This window comes from Vicugna pacos, chromosome 13 (assembly GCF_048564905.1).
Source record: "Vicugna pacos chromosome 13, VicPac4, whole genome shotgun sequence".
Taxonomy (NCBI): Eukaryota; Metazoa; Chordata; class Mammalia; order Artiodactyla; family Camelidae; genus Vicugna; species Vicugna pacos.
Genome location: NC_132999.1, coordinates 12,242,147 through 12,265,585, shown reverse-complemented (window position 1 = coordinate 12,265,585; position 23,439 = coordinate 12,242,147). Strand labels below are relative to the sequence as shown.

The window sequence follows — 23,439 nt, the reverse complement described above, 5'->3', positions numbered from 1 at the left end:
AACCTAGCCTGAACCATAAAAAAAGAGAGTCAGGGCCTCTCAACCAGTTTCTAGACCTGAGCTAGTTTATAGATCTAGAACCTCTTAATTGAAGGAGAAGCCAAGTTCCCTTGAAGAAGGACTCTGGTGTGCTCCAAAAATTTATTCTATTTATTTTTCTCCCGGCTTTCTCCAAAGGAACCTACAGCCTTTTACTGGGGTAACTGTGCATTGGGAAAAAGGAAATAATCAGGCTTTTTTAGGACTACGAGCCACTGGCTCTGAACTGACTCTAATTCCAGAGACCCAGAACATCACTGTGGTTCACCAGTCAGGATAGGCATAGGGAAGACATATGATCAGTGCAGTTTTAGCTCAGATCTGTTTTATAGTGGGTCTGCAACCCATCTTGTGGTTATTTCTCCACTTCTGGAATGTGTAATTGGGATATGTGTACTCAGCAGCTGGCAGAATCTTCACATTGGTTCCCTGACCTGTGAAGTGAGGACTATTAAAGTAGAAAAGACCGAATAGAAGCCATTAGAACTGTTTCTGCATAAGAAAAATAGTTGCCCAAAGCAATACCCCGTTTCTAGAGAGATAGCAGAGATTAGTACCACCATCAAGGACTTGAAAGATGCAGGAGTGGTGATTCTCACCACATTCCCATTTGACTTGCCTATTTGGCCTATGCAGAAGATTGATGGACCTTGGAAAATGATAATGAATTATTGTAACCATAGCCAGGTGGTAACTGAAATTGGAGCTGTTTCTAGTAGATGAGGGTTCATTGCTTGAGCAAATAACACATCCTCTGGTACCTGGTGTGCAGCTAATTGACTAGCCAGTGCTTTTTTCCTCCATACCTATCTGTCAACAAAGATCATCAGAAGCAGTCTGCTTTCAGCTGGCAAGGTCAGCAGTAGACCTTCACTGTCCAACTTTAGGGGTATGTCAGCTCTCCAACTCTCATAATTTAGTTTGCAAGGATCTTGATCGCTTTCCTTTTGACAGGATATCACACTGTTCCATTACATTGATAACATGATGCTGATTGGACCTTGTGAGCACAAAGTAGCAATCACTCTAGACTTACTGGCAAGACATCTGTGTGTCAGAATGGGGAGACAAATTTGACAAAAGTGCGGGAGCCTTCCACCTCAGTGAAGTTTCTAGGAATGCAATGGTCTGGGGCATGTTGAGATATCCTTTGTAAGGTGAAGGATAAGTTGTTATATCTGGCCCTTCCTACAACCAAAAAAGAGGCAAAATGCATTGTCGACCTCTTTGGATTTTAGAGGCAACATATTTCTCATTTGAATGTGTTACTCCAGCCCATTTATCAGGTGACCTGAATACTGCTAGTTTTGCGTGGGGCCCAGAGCACGAGAAGACTGAAAGAAGTTCAGCCATGCAAGCTGCTCTGCTGCTTAGGCCTTATGGTCAAGCAGATCACTCGTGTTTGAAGTGTCAGTGACAGACAGAGATGCTGCTTGGCACCTTTGTTGGGCCCTTGTCAGTGAGTTACAGCATAAGGCACTGAGACTTTGCAGTAACGCCCTGCTGTCCTCTGCAGATAATGACTCTCCTTTTCAGAAACAGGTCTTGGCCGGCTACTGTGTGTTAGTAGAGACTGAACGATTAACCACGGGCCACCAAGTTGTCATGTGGTCTGAGCTGCCTGTCATGAGTTGGGTGTTATCTAACCCACCAACCATAAAGTTGGGCAGGCACAGCAGCACTGCTCCATCAAACGGCAGTGGTATATACATGACTGGGCCCATGAGGCCCTGAAGGCACAAGGAAGTTACAGGCAGAAATGGCCCAAATGTTCCTGGTCCTCACCCCTGCTGTGCTACTTTCTCACCTTGCACCTGTGGCCTCACAGAGGGTCCCCTCTGGTCAGTTGACAGAGGAAGAGAAGGCCTGCCTGGTTTATGGATGGTTTTGTATACTATTCAGGTGCCACTCAAGAGTGGACAGCTGTAGCACTGTAGTCCCTCTCTGGGACATATCTGAAGGACATTGGTGAAGGAAAATCCAGTGGGCAGAACTTCAAGCAGTGTACCTGGTTGTTCATTTTGCTTGTGAGGAAAAATGGTCAGGTGTGTAATTATATATCAGTTCATAGGCTGTGGTTAATGGTCTGACTGGGAGGAGTGGCCTCAGGAAAGGAGGATTTTAATAATCAAGTGAATAGGATGACCTATTCTGTGGATACAAGGCAGCCTCTTTCCCTAGCCACCCCTACCATCACCCAATGGACTCATGAACAGAGTGGCCATGGTGGCATGGATATAGGTTATACCTGGAATCAGCAACATAAATTTCTACTCACCATGGCCAACCTGCTGCAGCCACCCCTGAGTGCCCAGTCAGCCAGCAGCAGTGACCAGCGCTGAACTCTGATACAGCACCATTCCCTAAGGTAGTCAGCCAGCTGCCTGCTGGCAGGTTGATTACACTGGACCACTTTTCCAGCATGGAAGGGGCAGCAATTTGTTCTTACTAGACTAAATAATTTCTTTGGATACAGATTTGCCTTCCCTGCACGTATGGCTTCTACAAAAACTACCACCCATGAGCTTAACAGAATGTTTTATCCACCATCATGGTATTCCACACAGAATTGCTTTTATTAAGGAACTCACTTCATAGCAAATGCAGTGCAGCAATGGGCCCATATTCATGGAATTTACTGGCCTTATGTTCCCACCATCCTGAAGCAGCTGGCTTGACAGTAAAAATATTATTATCGCTACTTACTTTTAAGGAGCTTAAAGTTTATTATTTTTTAGCCTACTACCTTTAATGCCTAGCATAATCCTTGCTATATATAGGCCCTGAATAATTATTTATTAAATTAATTAACCTAGCATTACTATAATAGATTGGTTTAATATATAAAATTTGAAGATATTACTGTTATTATGAACATGGGCCCTGGATTCTAAATAGTTTAGTAAATCTCTGAATATTTTTCTGTCGCTTTATAAATTAAGTTTGTTTTATACCTCCTTTTGATGTGTTTAGTAGTTAAGATTTTTTATTTTTCTGTCATATGGAAAACCATTCCTTCCCTTGCTATCCCCTTTCCATAGTTGATAGCTATTTGCCAGTCAAATATTTTCTTAATAATGTCTTAATATTGAAAATTTCCACTAATCACCCATTTAGTTTCTCACTGGTAATGTCTTAAAACATTATTTAAATCTCTGTCTGCTTCATTAACTCTGGGCAGGAACCCACTATGCTGGTCATAAGTCACTGGAATCACCTCCATCAAAATCACCTGAAGTACTTAGGGAAAACGCAGTTTCCTGGTGCTGCACATTACAGCTACTGATTGAGAACGTGAAGGGGATAAGCACCAAGAATTTACTTTAACAAGCTTGCCAGTGGATTACTAAAGTTTGAGAATCATTGTACTAAGCAGTGTTTTCAAAGTCTTTTTTTTTTCCCCTATACGTACCTAACCCAGACATAATGCAAATATAAAAGCAAAAACCTTTCTAATTTCAAATACTTAAGACAATCCATTGATTCCACTTTTCCAAAACTACTTATATGGGAGGGAGATACTTCTAAAGTTGAGGGAAATGTTATGATTTTATTTGTGGATTACTTCTGCAATGATTATTCAGTTAATAGCTTTATTTCTGGTAAACTTCATCCTTTCAATAGCTTTAATTTTTAGTTTTTTTCTTTTTTAGGATTTTATTTTTACATTTGTTCTCTTTCCCATAATGTAACATACATGTGTATGTGTAAACATAACAAACATGTTTCCTTCACTGACCATACAATTTCAAAACATTTTAAGGTGAAAATTGACCATGTTAGCTTCAGAGCTATCAGTTTCATTTCTACATTTCTGTTAAGCTACTTAGAAAGTTACACTAAAATTTTATGTTTGAATGGTTAAAATAGAATTTATAGTTTATTTAAAAATGCTGACTTTCATTATTATATATTCTAGGCATTTACACTGTTTGCTACACATTTCCTGGAATTATGCCATATAGATGTTCTGTATCCCAATGTAGAAAACATGTATTTTGAAGTTCAACATGTAAAGAACACCTCAAGAAATAAAGAAGCAATCTTGTATACCTACAAACTTTCTAAGGGACTCACAGAAGAAAAAAATTATGGTATTACATACAGAAATTATGTCTATACACTGAAACATGACATACTTTTGTAAGACAAATCTTCTCCTCTTTACTTGACTGTCAACCTAAGCAACTTTCCCTCCCGTTCTTTTGAGTGGTTATATGCTCTAAGACTGTGTTTTCTATGTCAAACTCACATTTATGTACATTAAACTTATTTTGAAACATATTAACAGTGACTTTCTAGAATTGCAACACACGAAAGTCCCAAAAGTATAGTTTCTAGTCTTAGAAAAATGTGATTTTAGCTTATATTTGCAAGTTATATAATGAATTGAAAATTATATATTTCTTATACACCCTTTCAAGTAGCAGGGTCCTTCCTCTGTTTTCTTCAGATTCAGGAAATTTGATAATTAAAGTTTGAGTCTTAAAATGGAATGTATGACCAAATAATATGTATTCAGAAGCTTAATTAGATATTTTCTATCTATATCATTATATGATGTGTAAAATTGCAGATTCAGGGAATTTTCAATTGCCCTTTGCATATACAGTTACAAAAATTATTTTAGCTATGAATGTAACTTTTGTGAGGGAAAAAAATCACCTTTGTTTTGCTATTAAAATGGGAAAATCAAATGAATAACTTCATTTGTATCAGATGGTTAATCTTTATAAGCCTCAATTTCATCTGTTAAATGGGGTTATATGAGGACTTATGAAGATTAAATGAATTATCAAATACAATCTTCCTAGCATAGTGCCCAGCAATTAGTGACTTCTGAATAAAAGCTAGTATTGTTTCTGTTCCCCCTAAAGCAATACATACACTATTAGCACACATGAGAAAGTATATAAGGCATTTATAAAATCAGACTTTGAGAACATGAGAATACTAGTTGGTAGTTGAATCTGCATGAATAGTCACCTACCTTTATGTCTTCGGAGAAATGTCTCCCTCATTGATCTGCTAGATAGATGAATATTCAGCTGTAGGCTTTTCCGACTACACATTCTTCTACCTTGCAAAACCCGTATGTCCTTTGACCTATAAACCAACTGAATTTGTAGTTGGAATTTCAGTCTTATTACTATTATTTGATTTTTGAATTCTCTCTTCCTTTCCCTATCATGTTTTCAGCTATCTCAGAGATATTTTGAGAGATAATTGTTATTCAAATTTGTCTTACATGTCTTCGCAAGTAATTAAATCTAGTAATTGCTCAATTGTCATCCAGAACTTAGGAAAACTTAATTTTGAGAATTGTTAAGTAGTTCATAAATACCTAAGAAGAGAAATTCAAATCTGTGAAGAAAAGACTAATACTGGTTCAAACAAACATAAGGATACCAGCAATAACAATATTGAAGCCCCATTGTTTATCATTTTAGGATTAAAAGCTGCAGAGGTATCATCACTCCCACCATCAATTGTTTTGGATGCCAAAGAAATCACAACTCAAATTACTAGACAAATTTTGGTAAGAAATTTTTTAGCAATACAAATTGTTTTTCAAATTCAAGGAAACACTTTTAGTGTACATGTTTATTATGGCCTTGGATCTAAATATATGATACTTAATAATTGAAATATTTAAAACAAAAACCTAATTACTAAACAAAGAAAATCCTTTTTACTTCTCAAAAGTTTTTTGGTTTGGTCGATTATAATTTTTCCCAGCAAATCTACTAATAAGATAGGAAACCAAAGTTAAACAGTTCATTATTGCTACACTAACTTTATGATAAATAAATCTCTATTATAAAGTAAGCATTAAAAATGAGAATCATTATGCACAAAATTTTCATTTTTTTATAATTTTCAAAGCTCTTCTGTCCATTATCATATATAAGCCTCAACTCTTCATGAAGCAGTTAGGTCTAATAAAAGATAAATAATAAAGGTATTATTTTACTTACATTTTTACAGCTGAGGTTCTCAGAAGCTAAGTGATTTGCTAAGAAGCGGTAGATCCAACACTAGATTCACATCTGTTAGCTGAAAATTTGGAAATCTTTTTTTGTTTGTTTTTTTACATTAGGTTGCTTTATATTGTTTTACAAATCCAGTGTGTTCAGTAAACAAAGCTAGATGCAGTATGAAATTTTCTTCAGTGTTAACAGTTTCTTATGTCTTTCAATCTTTCTTATTCTGCCTTCAATTTTTACTGTATTCTTCAGTCTTTTGACCTCCTAGTCTGTCTTTATGACTTGCCCAATTATCCCATTGGAATTTGTTCCCCAGTAATTTTGGCAGTGCTTCACTTCTGAAGAACGTCTCATTACCTAGTTCTTCAGAATTCTTCTTGCTAAATTCCAATTATGGGCAACCTATCCAATAGCCTTCTAGACTTTGGATTTCTTGATGCTGCTCAAAATATATTTAAGACAGGCATATTTTATCCACTGCAAATTAATATGTTCTAACTTTAGTTGAATATTTTACTGAGTAGTTTTTTTCTTCTCTCCTAATCTATGTGATTTCTTATAGTAAGTCTTTGAAAATGTTTCTGCTTTTCCTAAGCCCTCAATAACCTTACCCTCTACAAAAAATTTAGTTCCTATATTTTTGGAGAGACTTGAGGTCATCCTAATGAGTCCTTGAACCTTTCTTCCTTCAGAATTCTATTTTGGAATTTCTGTTTTTCACGCATTTCTTTTCCTTCCTATATCAGAGGAAGAGATTACCTTTCCTTTTTAAGGTTAACTTTTCTACCTTCTTTTCATCTCCATTAAGTTTCTTTTCTTCTCCTTGTATCCTTAGTGTTTTTTCCTACTGGATTTTTTTTTCTGTGAATATAGTTAGGTTTTCTCCCAAGAAAGCTTTTTTTGGGGGGTGGGGGTGAGAGAGGTAATTAGGTTTATTTATTTAATGGAGGTACTGGGAATTGAACCCAGGATTTTGTGCATGCTAAGTGCACACTCTACCACTGAGCTATACCCTTTCCCCACCTTTTTTTAAACCTTACTTCTCAAACTGTATTTCTCTTCCTTTTACTGCCAATTCTCAAAAGCAATTTGTACTTGCTTCTTTTATTTTCCACTTGCAAACTGAATCTTGTCATCACTCTACTGAAAATGTTCTCTTAAATACCAACTAATCGTAAAATCTTATGGCCTTTTTTCACTTCTCACCTTCCTTGTTATCTCTGTAGCATTAGACACCAGCCTTCTTTCCCTTTTCATAATTCTCTGTCTTGGCTACTGTGGAATTGTCTTCTCCTGGATGTTTTCATTCTTCGACCTCTTTGATTATTATTTCTTTCCTTTTTTCACTAGTGTTTTTTTATTATTCCACCTGTTAAATAGAAGTATTTCTAAGATTCTACCCTTTTTTTTGTTTAAAATTCTATATTCTTGGTGATCTCATCCTTTTCTCAGCCTCCATTTTCGTTTCTTTTTGACTCTGAATCTTTTTATTTTTATCCAAATTTCTTCTTGAAATCTTAATTTGTATTCACTCTTCAGTAGGTCCAAAATTAAATTTGTCATCTTCTGAAAAATCTCTCATCTCCACTTTCAAATCTCCCAGTGACCCACCAGAGTCTGAGTCCTTCTTAATTACCTCTCATTAGGACGATGCAGTAGGTTCCCTCTCTTTTTGAACCCATCATTCTATTTACTTCTACTTAATTGTCTTCTAATGCATAATTCTTACCATGTTTCCTGCTCAGAAACTTTCAGTTGAACTCCTTAGCCTAATGTTGAAAGTCTTCTATGATTATTTCTTAAAATGTAATCTGAAGATTGCCTATATTAGAATCATCTGGGATTCTGGGTACCGTCCCAAATTTTAAAGGGTCTCCCATGACTCAAGAATTTATATTTTTAACCAGTTTTCAGATGATTCTTAAGCATACTACAGTTGGTTAACTACTGTTTTATGATCTCCCTTGATTTTCTACCCCAACCTTACATAACATTACTCAATTTAATTATAAGCTATATTTCTGCCACACTGTATTACTTGTTTCATTATTTTGACCTGATTGTGTACTATGCTTTCTAATGTGTCTGCTTTCTCTGTTTCCTCCACCTGGAAAGCCCTGCCTTCTAGGCTTTTCTGTCAAGATTCTTTCCAAATACTCCATCCTATTTTAGCTTTTCTTGATCCAAGCTGGAAGTGAACTTTCTTTCCTCTGGGCATTTTGTATCTCTCTTATGGGACTTTTCATTATCACCTAATCAATTGCTTGTAAACATGTCTATTTCACTGTAAGACTGAACTTTCTGAGTTCCATTGTCATGTCAGGATGACATTTTTGTGTTCCCCATAGTCATAAACACAAGGCATAGGGTCTGGAATATAGATAATAATAGATATTCAATAACTTATTTAAAAAATAAACTGATATTTGATCAATCACTGTATCAAATAGATACATGGGTGAATATATGATAATCTTATTCTACCTCATTATATTCATTTTCCTGTAGTGAAAGTAGGGAAAAATCTGGAATTGCTTGTTATTGAGAAGGAGTTGAAGGGATTGTATTTCTCTTAGTGAACAGAAACTGACTAGGACTTTACATAAACAGTTAAGATCAAAATGCTGATTCCCCTGTCTAGTCAGGCAGAGGTGAATGAAGAATTTTCCAACTGTACTCCCAGCCCTGAAGGGAAATACTCAAGGATTGACTGTCTATCTAAAGGTCTTCCAAAGTATTAGAAGATTCCCATTTTAAACACTATTTCTTGGGCATCCTTAAGTATAGTTTGTTAAGAATTAAGGCTTAATTTCAATTAGCTATTTACAGTGATAATTTTAAAAATGTAATTTACCCCTTAGGCAGTATTTTATTTTAGGCTTTGAAAATTTCTGTATATGAACTCTCTTGAGGGACAAGCAGTTTACTGATGACCCATTCTGTCCACCATTTTATTTGTTGGGGAATTAAAGTAGAAGATAGCAGATTAGTATTCTTTACAACATTTGTAATTATGAATACTGCATAGCAATGAGCAGTGCTGTTTTCCCAAGCCATTTTAATGAGAAGGTGTTTGTAGAACATAACTGTGGTGGGTTTTCTATTACTTTTTGGTATTGTGTTGAGAAATTTGATGTTTTAGCAGATTTTTTTTTCATTGAAAATTGGTTTTCAAGGATCTGTCATAAAATAGTAAACACTTATGAGAAATTTTATTCTCCAAAATAATATTTATTTCTTCTAGTATATTATTTGCTAGTTGGGTGGAACTGACTTATCTAAAGGGATTGATTAACCAGTTGAGTTCTTATCTCTGTGAAAAGAGAGAATATTGCCAAAATAAAAATCATAGTATTTGTATTTTAATTTTTATCTATATTTTTTCAATAACAGCAAAACCAAAGGAGTACCCCTGAGATGGAAAGACAGAGAGCTGTGTACCATCTAGCTACTAGGCTTGTTCAAGCTGCTCGAAACTCTCAGTTGGATCCAGACAGTTTACGAACATATTTAAGTAACCTCAAAAAGAAGTATGAAGCAGATTTTCCCAGGTCTGAACAAGTTTCAGGGGAGACTGAAGAATAATAGCAAATCACATCTTGTACTAATTAAATAATATGTCTTAATATGAGAAACCTAGAATTCATTTTTCCCAAGAGCAAAAGAAAATGATATTTGCTAAGTTTTATATTTTAATTGAAAATTATATTAACCTCAGAATTATCATCTATATATTCTATATAAGAAAATACTTGTTATATAACTTGAGATGAGAACTTTTTAAAGGGATGATTTTTCTGTTAGAAAAAAATCAGTCTAATGCACTTTTTTCTGATTTATGACACTTCATGTTATTACATCTTAAGTTTATTTGTATATACAAGTTATGGTTTCAAATGTTATTGTAAATACTTCAGCTAAAAGAAGCCCTTCTTTTTAGATCAGAAGACTTATGTGAAGTTTCCTTTTACCCTCTTACAATGAAGTGATGTTTTTTATACTATTATTATGACCTAATGATTTCTTAATTAGTACCCCCAAATTCCAACACTGAATGCTGCTGAAGTTTGTTAGAATGATATTGAGAATTTTAAAGTATTCTTTTGGCATTCAGTGTAGTTCTAAAGGGTGAAATTCAGCAAATAGTTATTTTGTAATACAGAGAGGGGTAGTTACCAAGTGGCCTGGTGTTCCATTTTCTACTCACCAACCTCTTCTCTTTTCCCTTTTCCAAATTTTCATTTTTGACCATCTTTTTTAGGTGAGTAACAAAGGCAGCAGGAAGGTAGTATTTATTTGTTTAACCTCAATTGTTGGTTCACAAGGGAGCATTTTATAGAACTGTTTTCCCATAGGCATGTGGCTCACATCACCATTTAGAATTAACCCAAAGGTTTTCTGGTTTTATAAATAGGCAAAAGAAAATGGAAGATCATCAGTTGTTCAGTAACTGCAAAGAGTTGTTGTCTTCTCAAACCCTTTATTTCTGCAGTTCTATCTCAGTAGATGACTTAGTCACATAATCTTAGCCCAAAGACCTAAGACAGAGAAATTATTATTGGAAACTAAGTTTGTGGAACTCAGGGAATACATTCAGTAAGCTACAGGAGTCATAGAAATTTGAAAAAAAAACTGTTCAGGGACTGGTTAGGGCCATATTTTTGTTAATGTATGCATATTTTATCTTACAAAATTCAGTTTTAATATTTTGACTTTATTTAACTCTTTCTCAGCATTCTAAGTACATATTAGTAGCTAGATATATTGAAAAATGTATCCTTTGAATGATACACATACTTTTTTTGAAAAGTAAATGTAAAGTAGTGCTATTAATTACATTAGCTATATATTAAATGTCCTGTTGGACTACATATTCCCTATTGTCATGCTTTGTAAATAGAGCACAACGGTATTTGAATTTAACCATTAGCTACATTTTAATTCACAGCCTTTGAAATGAATTACATTTTATGAGGTCATTCCTAAAAGCAGATATTTTAGGCTTGTGCAAATTTCTAAAAGGCACTGTGGAAGGAAAGGGATGGCAGATTGTTTGGGAGGGCAGGGAGGAAGCAATAGAAGGTGGAAGGAGAGCAGGGCCATGGAAGAAAAGCAGGCAAGCAGAGACAGGCATGAAGTATTAAATATGCTGAATGTCATTTCCTCAAATGTATTAACTTCCCTTTACATTTAACTCCAATATTAAATTCCACCAGATTTTCAAGAAAGTCTTCATCATTTAGAGCTTTTGATGCAAAAACTGCAGCCAATAGATTAATCCCTTTTATTTTAGATTTGGAATACTGAAATAGAAATGGGTTTATATCTTCTTAAAATTTAATTACTCTTTCTTCAATCATTTTGTGTGTAGCAGAAACATATGAAAAGCAAATCAAATGAAGATATAATTGTTAAGTCATGGTACTATAGGATAGAGGTGAATACTAGTGCGACAATCCATTCTTCAATTTTCAGGTCTATTTGCTCTACTCTTCAGTACCTCTTTGCCTTTGCCTTTCTCTGAAATTATAGATCATTATCTCATAATCCAGCCTTTTAAGATAAATGTCCATAATGTTTTTGCAAACTCCTTGAATTTGTACGTCAAAGCCATTCTTTTAGTCTGTTCCACTTTTCTCCACATAAAGTAATCATTTTTCGAGTCTAAAAGTAAGGTATATGGGAGTAGAGGAAAAAGCTTATCCTTATTCCTAGGAAGTAATACATTTGTTTATTTAATTTACATACAATAAAATTAACTTTTTTGGTGTACAGTTTTTATGAATTTTAGCACGTTTATGGATTCATGGAACCACTACCATAAACAAAAGATACAAGACAATTCTATCATTGCCAAATGATTCCCTTAGTACTGTCCTTTTGTAGCCAGATTCTCTGCCCCCTAACTTTAACCCAGCAATCACTGAGGATGGTTAAGCATTCCTTTCCTGTAGTTTTGTTTTTCTCCAATCATATAGCATATAACCTTTTGAGACCGGCTTCTTTTACTGAGCATAATGCATTTTAGAATTTATCCATGTTCTTGGGGCCTTTTTGTTGCTGACTAGTATTCCGTTGTTTGTATGTAGCACAGTTTATCAGTTCACTCACTGAAGGATATTTGGGTTTCTAGTTTTTGGTGATTATGAATAAAGCTGTTACAAATATTTGTGTACAGATTTTTGTGTGATAAGTTTTATCTGTGTTAAATAGGAATGAAATGGCTCTGTCATATTTAACTTCATGAGAAGCTGCCGAATTATTTTCCAGAGTGGCTATTCCATCTTGCATTTCTGTCAGCCACGTATGAGACTTCAATTGTACCACATATTCTTTAGCACTTGATGTATTGTCAGTTTAAAAAAAAATTAACCATTCTAATAGGTATGTAGTAAGGGCATTTGCAAATTTTAAAGCTATTTTGATCACTATTTAGTAAGCAGCAATTTTTAAAGCACTGTTTCCTAAATTATTTTTTATCTGCTTTTTAGTTTAACCTCTCTGGTAGCACATTTTAAAATCTTCCTCTTTACACAAGAGTTTCAGAGTAGGCCTTACTGTTAAAAAAACTACAAAGAATCTCATTCAATAGTGTATACTGTGGCACAGGCTACATACTAGGTGTGAGGAGCCCAAAAGGTGTCTTGACTTTGAGGTAGGCTTTTCAGGTGTAGTAAAGAGAAAAAACACATATATTTGCGTTGGAATACCATGTAGTAAGCACAACAATAGATGAACACAAAACGTTGTAAACTGACTATACTTCAATAAAAGTGTATATACACAAAATAAATAAATAAATAATAGATGAACATACTCAGAAGGGTAATGGCACAAAAAAGTGTATAATTCTTTGTGGGCCAAGGAAGTTTAAAGGCTAATAAAATATGTCAGGTGTTTAGAAAGGGAAGAGCATTTTAGATAGAAGGATCAGAATATGTAAAAGCAAAGAGATGTGAAACAGTAAGCAGTTTGGTTTAGTTCGGGGATAGAGTGCATGTGAGCGAGTGACAAAAAGATGAAGTAGGTTCTAGCCATTTCTCCTTTAGATGACTGAAGAGTTTTAAGGTAACTTGCTGGAGAGTGGAAAAGGGTGGTGGTGGTAGTGGGGGGGATAACATGATTAGATTTTCATTTTATAAAGATCATCTGAGTGGTAGCATAAATGATTTTGGAATGTGTGATTGAAACCAGAATCAAAGAGACAAGATAGTTTAAGAAACTATTCAAGTAGTCCAGAGGAGAATTGATGAATAAAGGTAGAAAGAAGTTAGAATGGAACAGGGGTGTGTGTGCGTGTGTGTGTGTGTGTTTATATAAGAGGAGAATAAAGAGGGTGGAGTGGATGGTAGAGGAGAGAAGACAGTGATTTGGAGATCTTAAGGAGATTTAGTGCTGATTAACTAGATTTAGTGACATCAGATTTTTTATTGAGTGGAAGGTGTTGTGAATTGAATTGTGTCCCCTTGAAAAAGATACATTAAGTCCTAACCCCCTGTACCTCAGAATGTGACCTTTTATTTGGAAATAGGATCATTTCAAATCTAATTATTTAAGATGAGGTCATTCAGGAGTGGAGTGGGCCCCTAATCCAATATGACAGATGTCCTTATGAAGATTACCATGTGAAAACACACTCAGGGAGAACGCTATGTGAAGACAGAGGGTTGAAGTGGCACATCTACAAGCCAAGGAATGCCAAAGATGGCTGGAAAACCCCTAGAAATCAGGAACACACAGGGAAAGATTCCCCTACAGGTTTCAGAGGCAACATGGTTCTGTTAACACCTCAATTTTGGACTTTCAGTCTCCAAAACTGTGAGACAATAAATTTCTGTTATTTTAAGCCACCTAGTTTGTGTTACTTTGTTACGGCAGCCCTAGAAATCCAGTGCAGGAGGGAAGAGTTAAATATGATTGTAGCTTGTGATACCATCAACCATGTTGAGAAATATGGAAGTAATAGGAATTCCAGTAGAAAAGTTCCAGAAATTTAGATGCTGCTTAACGCCCACTCTCTAGCATAGGTATACACTATATTCAATAAAAGTAATAACTAGATCAAATTCATTAAGCTCTCTTAGAGTTGAAGTAAGAAGAAGAGGATGGAAGAAAAGGATGGAAATTAGAGAATAAATGTAAAAAGATTTGCTAAAATATTTTCCCAGAAGAATCACTTAATCTGGGTCAGTAATCTATGAGTGTTTCTTTATAAATTAGATTAAGGGTAAATTTTCTTTTACTTTCTTCATATTAGCACATATTTTCAGCCAAAATAAACTATCTTACATGCTACTGGTAAAATATTTAAATATCAATATACTTTGTGTTGTGTGAACTTCCTATATACATTTATGAGCTTAAAATATGCTCAATCATAATTAAATATAGTATAACTAAGTGTAATAAGCAAGCACTTCTATAGTTCAATCCTATAATACGTGTAAGGGAATGAAAGTGGAAGGAAAGGAAAAGCAAGTGATCTAGTTATATTGTTACTTTGCTGTTTTACATTCTGTACTTTAGAAACTTAAATCATACAATTGTTTTTATCTTACTGTAGGACCAAAATGAATATCCTTTTCTTATGAATTGTCAAAGTTTTCATAGTCCCCAGATTGCACGTAGACAGTGGGAATGTATACTGCCATAATCTGCTAAAATGGATCTAAAAGCAGTGATGTGGGAAACAGATTCTTATTGTCAAGAACTCTGAAGTGACTAAGATTTTTTTTTACCTTGCTTGCAAACCAGCAGTTTGCAGGTAGAATTTCATGTCTGCTGTCCGAAGACTAAAGACTGGGTTAGAAATAAAGGAATTTATTACTAATGGCACAGTATGCAGCGCTGTTTGTGTTGGTTCCACATACTGCTACCATCTACGACATGGAGATGAGCACACAGTGGATTGGTGGTACAGCTGAGGAACCCCAAGCCTGGGAAATTCCAATCTTTTATAATGAGCTTCAAGCAAACCTGCTTGGCCATTTCCCCAGAGGGAGACATTGCCTTTATTATATTAGATATTGAGCAAACATGCCCCCTGCTCAGAGGGAGCCGCTATCTGTCTTCTAAGGCTGCTCACTATACAAACATCTTTAAAAAGATAGTAAAGAGTAAGGCAGTCAGTGCCTCTTCTCATAAGACAGGTGAAAACATGGGAGACCCATGGAGAATTATCTCCCAGTTCTCATCTTTGTGTCGCAATGACCACATAGTTATATAGAGAAAAATCTAGTACTATAGATATTCAAAAAGTAAAGAGCTAAAAAACTATAGTAGAACACATTCTAATTTTTTAAAGATAAGTTTCTTTGTAACCAATGAACATGCAGATTTAACTGATAATGTTTCCATTTTGATGCAATACTGGGTCAAAATTGTTCATTTCTTTGTATTAAAATGCATATAATTTGGGAGTGGGCAGAATGGGTGAAGGTGGTCAAAGAGGACAAACTTTCAGTTATTTAATAAATAAGTTCTGAGGATGTAATGTACAGCATTGTGGCTATAGTTAATAATGCCGTATTATATATTTGAAAGTTGCTAAGAATGTAGATCTTGAGTTCTCACCACAAGCAGAAAATTTGTAACTATGTGTGATGATGGATGTTAACTAGATTATTATAGTGATCATTTTGCAGTATATATATTTGTTGAATCATTATGTTACATACTTGAAAGTAATGTAATGTATGCAATTATATCTCACTTAAAAATACCATTGGACTAGTATTTAAAGGTATCACATATCAAAACATCCAAGCTCCATGTTGTAACTTAAGGCTAGTTATTTTCAAATATAATCCATTTCTATCATCCTGCTCCCAGTATTTTAGTTGACTAATTCTTCACCTTGTATTGTTTGCGACCATGGCTGCTACAGAACTGTAAATTATTCTTTGAAGGAAGGGATCACATCTTAATTTCATTAATTATTCCCCACTACCAAACACAGTGTTTTATTTGCCAAATAACTCAATAAATACTTGTTACTATGAATACAAAAGATAAAATAATATTTACTTAACTTAGAAATTCTAACGAGAGCTTCAGAGCTCAGAACATTAATATGACCAAATTTTCCACAAGTAAAAAGAATACTGTAAGGTCAAAAACAACTTTTAAGAACAGAATAAAAGTATAAATCTAAAATATTTTAAAAATGCATATAATTTGTTCCATTGTAGAAAAGAGTATGTGTAAAGCCATATGTTGATTTAAAAGTGATTCAGTTAGGGTGTCATGTGAAAATATATTTTCTAATGGAATGTTCAAAGCAATAAATGTTTGTGTGAAGTTAATAGTTTATTAACTGCTAAGCCATATAATGGTTAGCATCCTTAAAGAACGCAGGAAAAAGATGTCCATTAGCTTTCTAAGTTCAGGTAGTTCTGCAGACGAACAGGAATTAGAAGGGAAAATATTCCATTTGGGAGCATATTGTTGGTCAATAGTTGAGCCCTGATGGTTATTCTGCAAAGATGTAATAGTTCACATGGATCTTTGTATCTTGTTGGAGGAATGTAGTCCAACCAGTTTGAAATAATTGGACGTCTTCCTAAACTTAGTTGTGTCTAAAGAAAAGGAAAATATTTTAATTTTGTAGTATTAATTATTGTATTAGTCCAAATTATTAACATTTAAAAATTTTATTTAGATTCCTAAAATTGTCTTAAATTTATATAATCCTTACAAATATTTTTTCTAAAGCATTTTCACCTGAGGCAAGTATTTTATTCTCAAAATTATATATGAAGTTTATATAATATATCTGAGGACACAGAACATTATTTCTTACAACTATGAATCTGTATATGTTTTTAATTTTAGACAGGTCATACACTTATGTTTTTATCAGCTTCTCCTTTTAGAGTAGTGTTGCCAATCTGACCATTCACTGGAATTATCGAGTGTAGTTTAGAAAATACCAATGTTGAGGTTCTGCTCCAGTTAGGCTGGGACTGGGGACAGACAACATAAATCCTGAAAGTTGCCCCAGGTGATTCCAACCATTGTAGAGTACAGCTTTGTAGTGCTGAATGACGAGAAGACCAGACAGGTGGCCCAACCATATGAAGATAACTTTTTAAGTTTTAGTTAAAGGACCCTTTTAAAGATTTAACTCTAGAAGCCAAAATTATTAGGCTGACTTAGAAGTAAAAGACATTGCTGTTTTATAGAGATGCTTCTCTAGTAGAACCTGTGCTCTACAGACCAAATGACACTTTAACTTAAATGATAACACAGTTTTTCATTATTCAATAAATGGTTGTTTAAAGAATATCTTGTATAAACTCAGCACTGAGCTTGGTGCTTGGGATAATTGCTAGGGTATGCAAAATACATCATCTCTGTGCTCACAGAGCAGATAGAAGTAAAGATATCTAAATATATATTTACAATAAAACTGCTAGAAAATGTAGAAATGCAAAGCAGGGCCACTTAAAGTGTTTTTTAAGCTGGTTTTTATGCCATCTTCTACCTTCTTGCTCAGTGCTACTTCACTTATTAAACTGCACCTGATTGGAATCCAGCTTTAATGTCTTTGCCACTCAGGCAGGTGATTTTTATTAACTTCCTCTATAGCAGTTTTCTGTTTTGAGTGTACCTCAGGAACAGCATTCATGTTGCTGGTCGAGAATCAATATGTCCTATAATAATTATGCAGGACTGACACTGGACAAAGACAAGCAAATTACTGAAGATGCAAAAATTAAATTTTTTGTTTGTTTGTTTTACAAATTGGTTGCTAAAATAATCTGATCAATTTGCACCCCTGACAGTTGGCCCAGGCATGGCTGATTAATATGCATTGTTGAGGCTTAAAAAAAAAAAAAACTCAGCAAAGTTATATTTCTTGGGAGTTTATTTCTGAAGTCCCACCTTTCAAGATAAGGGAAACTGCTAGATTCCTTGGTAATTTGACTGGTTTAAATTTATAGGGGTTTGTCTTTAAGAAAAGACAAAGAAAGCTACCCCTTTAATATGTCTTACCTCTTTCTACTAGTAGACATGATACAATTTGTTGCTGAAACTTGCAGTTCATTTTGACAGGGTGAACATGTTCTCCAGATAGTTGATTTTTTTCCTCTAAACTTTATCAAGGAGAAGTTCTCCACATTTCTGAGGGATAATTTTCAACTGGACAAACATTTTTAGCTTTTATTTATATTTTCATGCTTAAAATTGTTCAGGAATTTTGAAAAGAAAAGTGTATTTTTGCATATGTGATTGTATTTGTAGGGAGAAATGTAACTCTCACTTTAAAACATTCTATTGGAAAAGAGATCTGTTACATTTTTAATTTGTTGTATTTTTAAGAGACAGATATCCTAATAAACAGGTTATTATGTAATTAGAATGTTATAATAACATATATCTACTTAATAACTACTAAAATAACTATACATTTAACTTAAAAATTCTCTCATATTTAGAAGACAAATTATGAAATAAAGAACTAATATTCAATATGATTTGAATTTTGCCTATTTTAAATTTACAAGTGTATACTCAGTGATTAATTTTGACTAAATCTGTAGAATTAAAAATTAACTTTATTCTTGCCTTGCAATTTTACCTTAAAATTGATCAATATTTGCACCCAAATCCAAAGTACAATATTTTGCTTACCTCTATTTCCCTGATTGAAATGACGGAAAGCACTCTGGAACACAGCACTAAACATGTTTTGGCATCTTCCTGGATGTCTACCAATTCGTGATCAACCATTATTCTCACTCTTGAAGGGTAGAGCAGTATTGTTAACACAATGTTGATAGGGTTTTTTTCTCTTTCTAAGATTCCATATTGCAGGAGGATTTTTAAGATATTGGATTGTCTTGTCTGAGCTACGTAGAGTAGAGGTGTGATGCCACTCAGTGGGCTTGGACAGTATACTGGTGTGAAAGTTCTGTGAATCAAACAAACAAAACCGCACTGAATACAGAGTTAAAGAATGTGGTAAGCACTTTGTCTTAACAGTAATGGGAAAACAGTATTACCTTAAATAGTAAATATCTTAAATAATTTTAATATAACTTTACTTTTATATATTATATGTCTTAAAAAGAGTTTTCCACTCTGAATCTAAGCCTACCTGAAGATTAAATAATAAGAAAACTCTTACTGCACATTTAACCCCCCTTTACACTTGTAAAAACAGACCAAAAAAGATTTATAGAGTGTGGAAAGTGTTTACTTTTAGTAATAGCAATTCTGTTTCTCTAAGAAATCCATAGTGATTAGAACTAGTATTATAAAACTGATGTAGTTCTGGAAAATCTAAAATGGAAAAGGCGAACAGACTTTTAAATTTCACTTTATTAATAGAACAGAATTATATAACCCTTTTGATATATCTTTCTTTGTTTTTGTTGTTCTTAATCATGTATCAGACTTGAGGTTGGATTGAGTTTGAAGATTAGACTAAAAAGGAGTAAGTGCAACTACCTTAGTTCTATGTTTTTCACTTTAATAAAATTAGAATTGGTATTTTTAGGTTTAAGAAATGTAAGTTATGATGAGAGCCATATCAGGTCCTTCAAGGACAGAATTCAATTTTCCTTCTTCAGTGGAGTTTTGAGAGTTCTCTGAAATCTTGTTTTTCCTGGAGTGCTATCTGATGGCTGGACTTGAAGATTTCTCTTCCCTTATGACAGAAAATTTTATTTTTTCTAATTGCATATAGCTCTTGTAACTGTTTCATTTAACAGACATTTATGTTTGCTATTGAATTGGTCACTATATGTAGGTAGAACATGGTAGAACCACTCACAGGGGATTTTGTATTAATTATCTAGTCTTAATTTAGCTAAGTAAACATGGCTTTTGGGACTAAAGAAGGGGAACTTTATTTGTGGTCCTTGTCTCTGGAATTCTCTTGATTTGTCTAATAAAATACTAACATATCCTTCAGGACAGCATATAAACTATACATATTAGTTTTGGACAATTAGGCAGAACAGGGAAAGCATTATTCAAAAAGAACTTTAAGATTTCAATAATTAATATGGGAAGCAACATGATATGATGCTAAAAACATTGGAGATTTAAGGGTTCTAGGTTCTGGTTTTCCTAACTAGCTGTGTGACGTTGGATAAGTCAGCATCTTTTGAGTCTCAGTTTTCTCATGCATTTATGTGTTTATTCATTTGCTCATTCATTCAGTCATTTATTTAACACTCGCTTGTCCAGAGTGTCCTGAGTACTAGATATGCAGAGATATATGAAAGATACAGTCCTTGATCTCAAGATGCTTATTATAGTCTAGTAAGGGAAACAGACAGGTAGTTCAACAAATACAGTACAAGGTGATAATTGCTATGATAGAAAAGACGCTTGGGGTACTATAGAAGCAATGAGAAGGGGCACCTGACTCTCTCTGGAATAGTCATTGCCTGTAAATTATCCTGGAACTAGGACTTGAAGGATTAGTAGGTGTTTGCCAATAAAAGGATTGGAAAGAATGTTTCATTTACAAACATGAACCAAAACCAACACTGGAGTATTGTTATGCATGAACTAGCTATTAAAATGAATGGTTTGTATTGGATAAGTTCTCTGGTTGAAGTGTATTTGGGGGTCCTAGAGACCTCCCCTGTGGTGATTCCTTTGTCAGGAGTTCTAAAACGTACAGTTTGAAAATTACTAGACCAAATAGTTTATCTCCAAAGCTTCACTGAGCTCTGAAATGCTAAGATTTTGTGATTAAGAAATAAATTGTGTGGTGTAGTGCAGAACAGCATTTTAGAAATTAAGAAGTGGGGTTTTGTCATCACTCTGTCAGTAGTACTATATGTATCATTTTAATTCTGTATAAAATACACACACATACCCACACACACACACGCACACACAGTCATAGAATCATCTCCAGATCAATATTGTCCTGGACATCTATCTCATCTTCTCCACAGATACTTCCAACGTATATCCAAAACTGAACTCCTAAACTACTTCTGTATTCCCTCTCCTGATTATTGGTATTTACTTTCCCAAACCACCACTACATTCAACTCTTTTACATTTCTTTGACTTGTGTATGTTCTTCCCCTCTGTTTTCAGTTCTGGGACAAGTCTTGCTCATTGTATAAGACCCTGTCTAATAAACTCTTGTGCAAAGTTTTGTTTGATTGCTTGACCTTTTCCTTACTCCACATGGCACATTGTACATAGCTCCATTAAGCCCTTACCGTTTTGGACAACTTGCTTAATGTCTCTAATCTTTCATTTTCTTATCTTCAAAACAAATGGGTGGGCAAGATAAACAATAAAGTTTTAAGCTCTATGGGGCAATACTTTTTGTCTGTTTAGTCCACTATTATATCCCTAAATACCTAGAACAATGCTTGGCCCATAGTAGATACTCAAATATTTGCTAATTGATTTTTTTTTTACTATTATCCTGAAAAAAATATTAATTTTAAATTTATTCTGTAGCTCTTGAGTCTAATAAGATTTTTAGTGAAGCACAATCATTTAAATTTTTTAAAAGCAATCTAATTTATTCATCTTGCTAACTCTTAAGAAGATATTTGACTTAAGAGTCTTACAAGTATGGGAAATCAGAGGACTTGGGAGACAAAAAATATTCCAAGTGGCCCTTGTGAAGATTTAGAGCTATTAGTTGATTTTAAGATATTAAGGTTGACATTACCTTTAGAAGATATTTTGGACCCAAAATGTTGAAAACGTAACTAAAACTCCAATAGGTTTAAAATGAGATTTAAAAGTCTGATCTGTACCCAAATGACATTTGAGTAATCCTCATGTTTAAAGAGCACGTTACTGTAAGCCAAAATTGGCTTAATCTGTACCGACAGTTAATTATAACAGTACTTATATGGATGGAATGAGGCAAGCAAAGCAAGAATCAGTTTTTAAATGTGAGGTTAATGAACCGAACCCTCTGTTTTTGAAAGCCTGTCATACACATTTATGAAATGGGCATAATATTTCCATATAGACATGCAGAGAATGATTCAGTTTTGTAGCTATAATAATTATTTCTAATTTTTCCTCCTGTTTTTCTTTTAGTTTCTAGCTGCCAAATTTAATAGATGTTTATTCATAATAATTTTATCTCTGATACTTGACACAAGTTTTTTTTTGAGATGTTTTCCCATGTCCCTGTGGAACCATTCTCTTCAGGTTATGCATCTATCTCTTTGACTATTCATTCTCAAGTCTCTTTCACTGGTTTCTCTTCCTCTGCCCTCAACATCTAAGTAAAGTAGATGTAGTCTTTTAACAAGCTTTCATGTGACTAATTGTTGTCAGAAAATTTCATCTATGACCATAATTTTAACTACTGTCTTTTAATTTATTCAACAAATATTTATTGAATATATGCTACATGCCAGGCACTGTTTTGTGTACTCAGGATATATGAGTGAACAAAACAAAGTTGCCAGCCTTCTTGCTGATATAGTAGTGAGGGGTAATAGACAATACAGAATGAACATAGCAAACAAGTAGATTTTATAATGTGTTAGAAAGTTTGATAAGTACTGTGGGAAAAAGAAAAAGGGCAGGATAAGAAGTATGGAAGGGCTGGGAGGTGAAGTGAGGTCGTTTTTCAACTTAATTTAATTAAATTATTTTAAAAAAGTGTAGTTGACATGCAATATTTTATATTGGTTTCAAGTGTACAACATAGTGGTTTGATATTTATATACATTATGAATTGATTACAATTAACATCTATCACCATTCAAAGTTATTACAATATTATTGACTGTATTCCTTATGCTGTACGTTATATTCTCATGACTTACTTATTTTATAACTAAGAGTTTGTACCTCTTAGTCCTCTTCACCTATTTCTCTCAGTTCCTCAATACCCCTGCCCCGAAGCCAACAGTTTGCTGTCTGTATCTATGGGTATGTTTCTGTTGTTTTTTTTTTTTTTTGTATGTTTCTGTTGTTTTTGTTAGTTCATTTGTTTTATTTTTTAGATTCCACATATAAGTGAAATCATACAGTATTTGTCTTATCTGTCTGACTTATTTCATTTGGCATAATACCCTCTAAGTCTGTCCATGTTGTCACAGATGGTAAGATTTTGTTCTTTTTTATGGCTGAATAATAATCCATTGTATATATGTATATATACACATGCACTACTTCTTTATCCATTCATCTGCTGATGGACACTTAGGTTGCTTCCATATACTTGCTATTGTAAATAATGCTGCAATGAACATAGGGGTGTATGTATCTTTTTGAATTAGTATTTTCATTTTCTTCAGTAAAATACCCAGAAGTAGAATTGCTGGATCATATGGTAGTTCTATTTTAAATTTTTTGAGGAACCTCCATACTATTTTCCATAGGGACTGTTCCAGTTTGCATCCCCACCAGCAATGCACAAGGGTTCCCTTTTCTCTACATCTTCACAAACACTTAT

General features: G+C 34.1%; 2 protein-coding genes across 5 annotated transcripts in view; one reads left to right on the top strand and one right to left on the bottom strand.

Moving 5' to 3' along the window:
* MSH4 (mutS homolog 4) overlaps positions 1-12,193 on the top strand; it is a 56,869-nt gene extending 44,676 nt beyond the window's left edge. Inside the window, exons 18-20 of the mRNA XM_006217115.4 lie at positions 3,959-4,133; positions 5,490-5,578; positions 9,420-12,193. Of these exons, the coding sequence (XP_006217177.2) occupies positions 3,959-4,133; positions 5,490-5,578; positions 9,420-9,611 (456 nt within the window). The 3' untranslated portion in view covers positions 9,612-12,193. The remainder of the gene's footprint in view (positions 1-3,958; positions 4,134-5,489; positions 5,579-9,419) is intronic.
* The window catches only part of ASB17 (ankyrin repeat and SOCS box containing 17), a 30,717-nt gene that overhangs the window by 332 nt on the left and 6,946 nt on the right, over positions 1-23,439 (bottom strand). For 2 of the 4 annotated variants that reach the window (XM_006217116.1, XM_072974199.1), the window contains 2 exons: positions 18,663-18,942; positions 16,316-16,603 (listed from right to left, as the gene is read on the bottom strand). In XM_006217116.1, the coding sequence (XP_006217178.1) occupies positions 16,397-16,603; positions 18,663-18,942 (487 nt within the window). In that variant the 3' untranslated portion in view covers positions 16,316-16,396. Of the gene's footprint in view, positions 1-5,029; positions 5,157-16,315; positions 16,604-18,662; positions 18,943-23,439 lie in introns of those variants that run through there. The other 2 variants (XM_072974197.1, XM_072974198.1) reach the window with 2 other exon arrangements.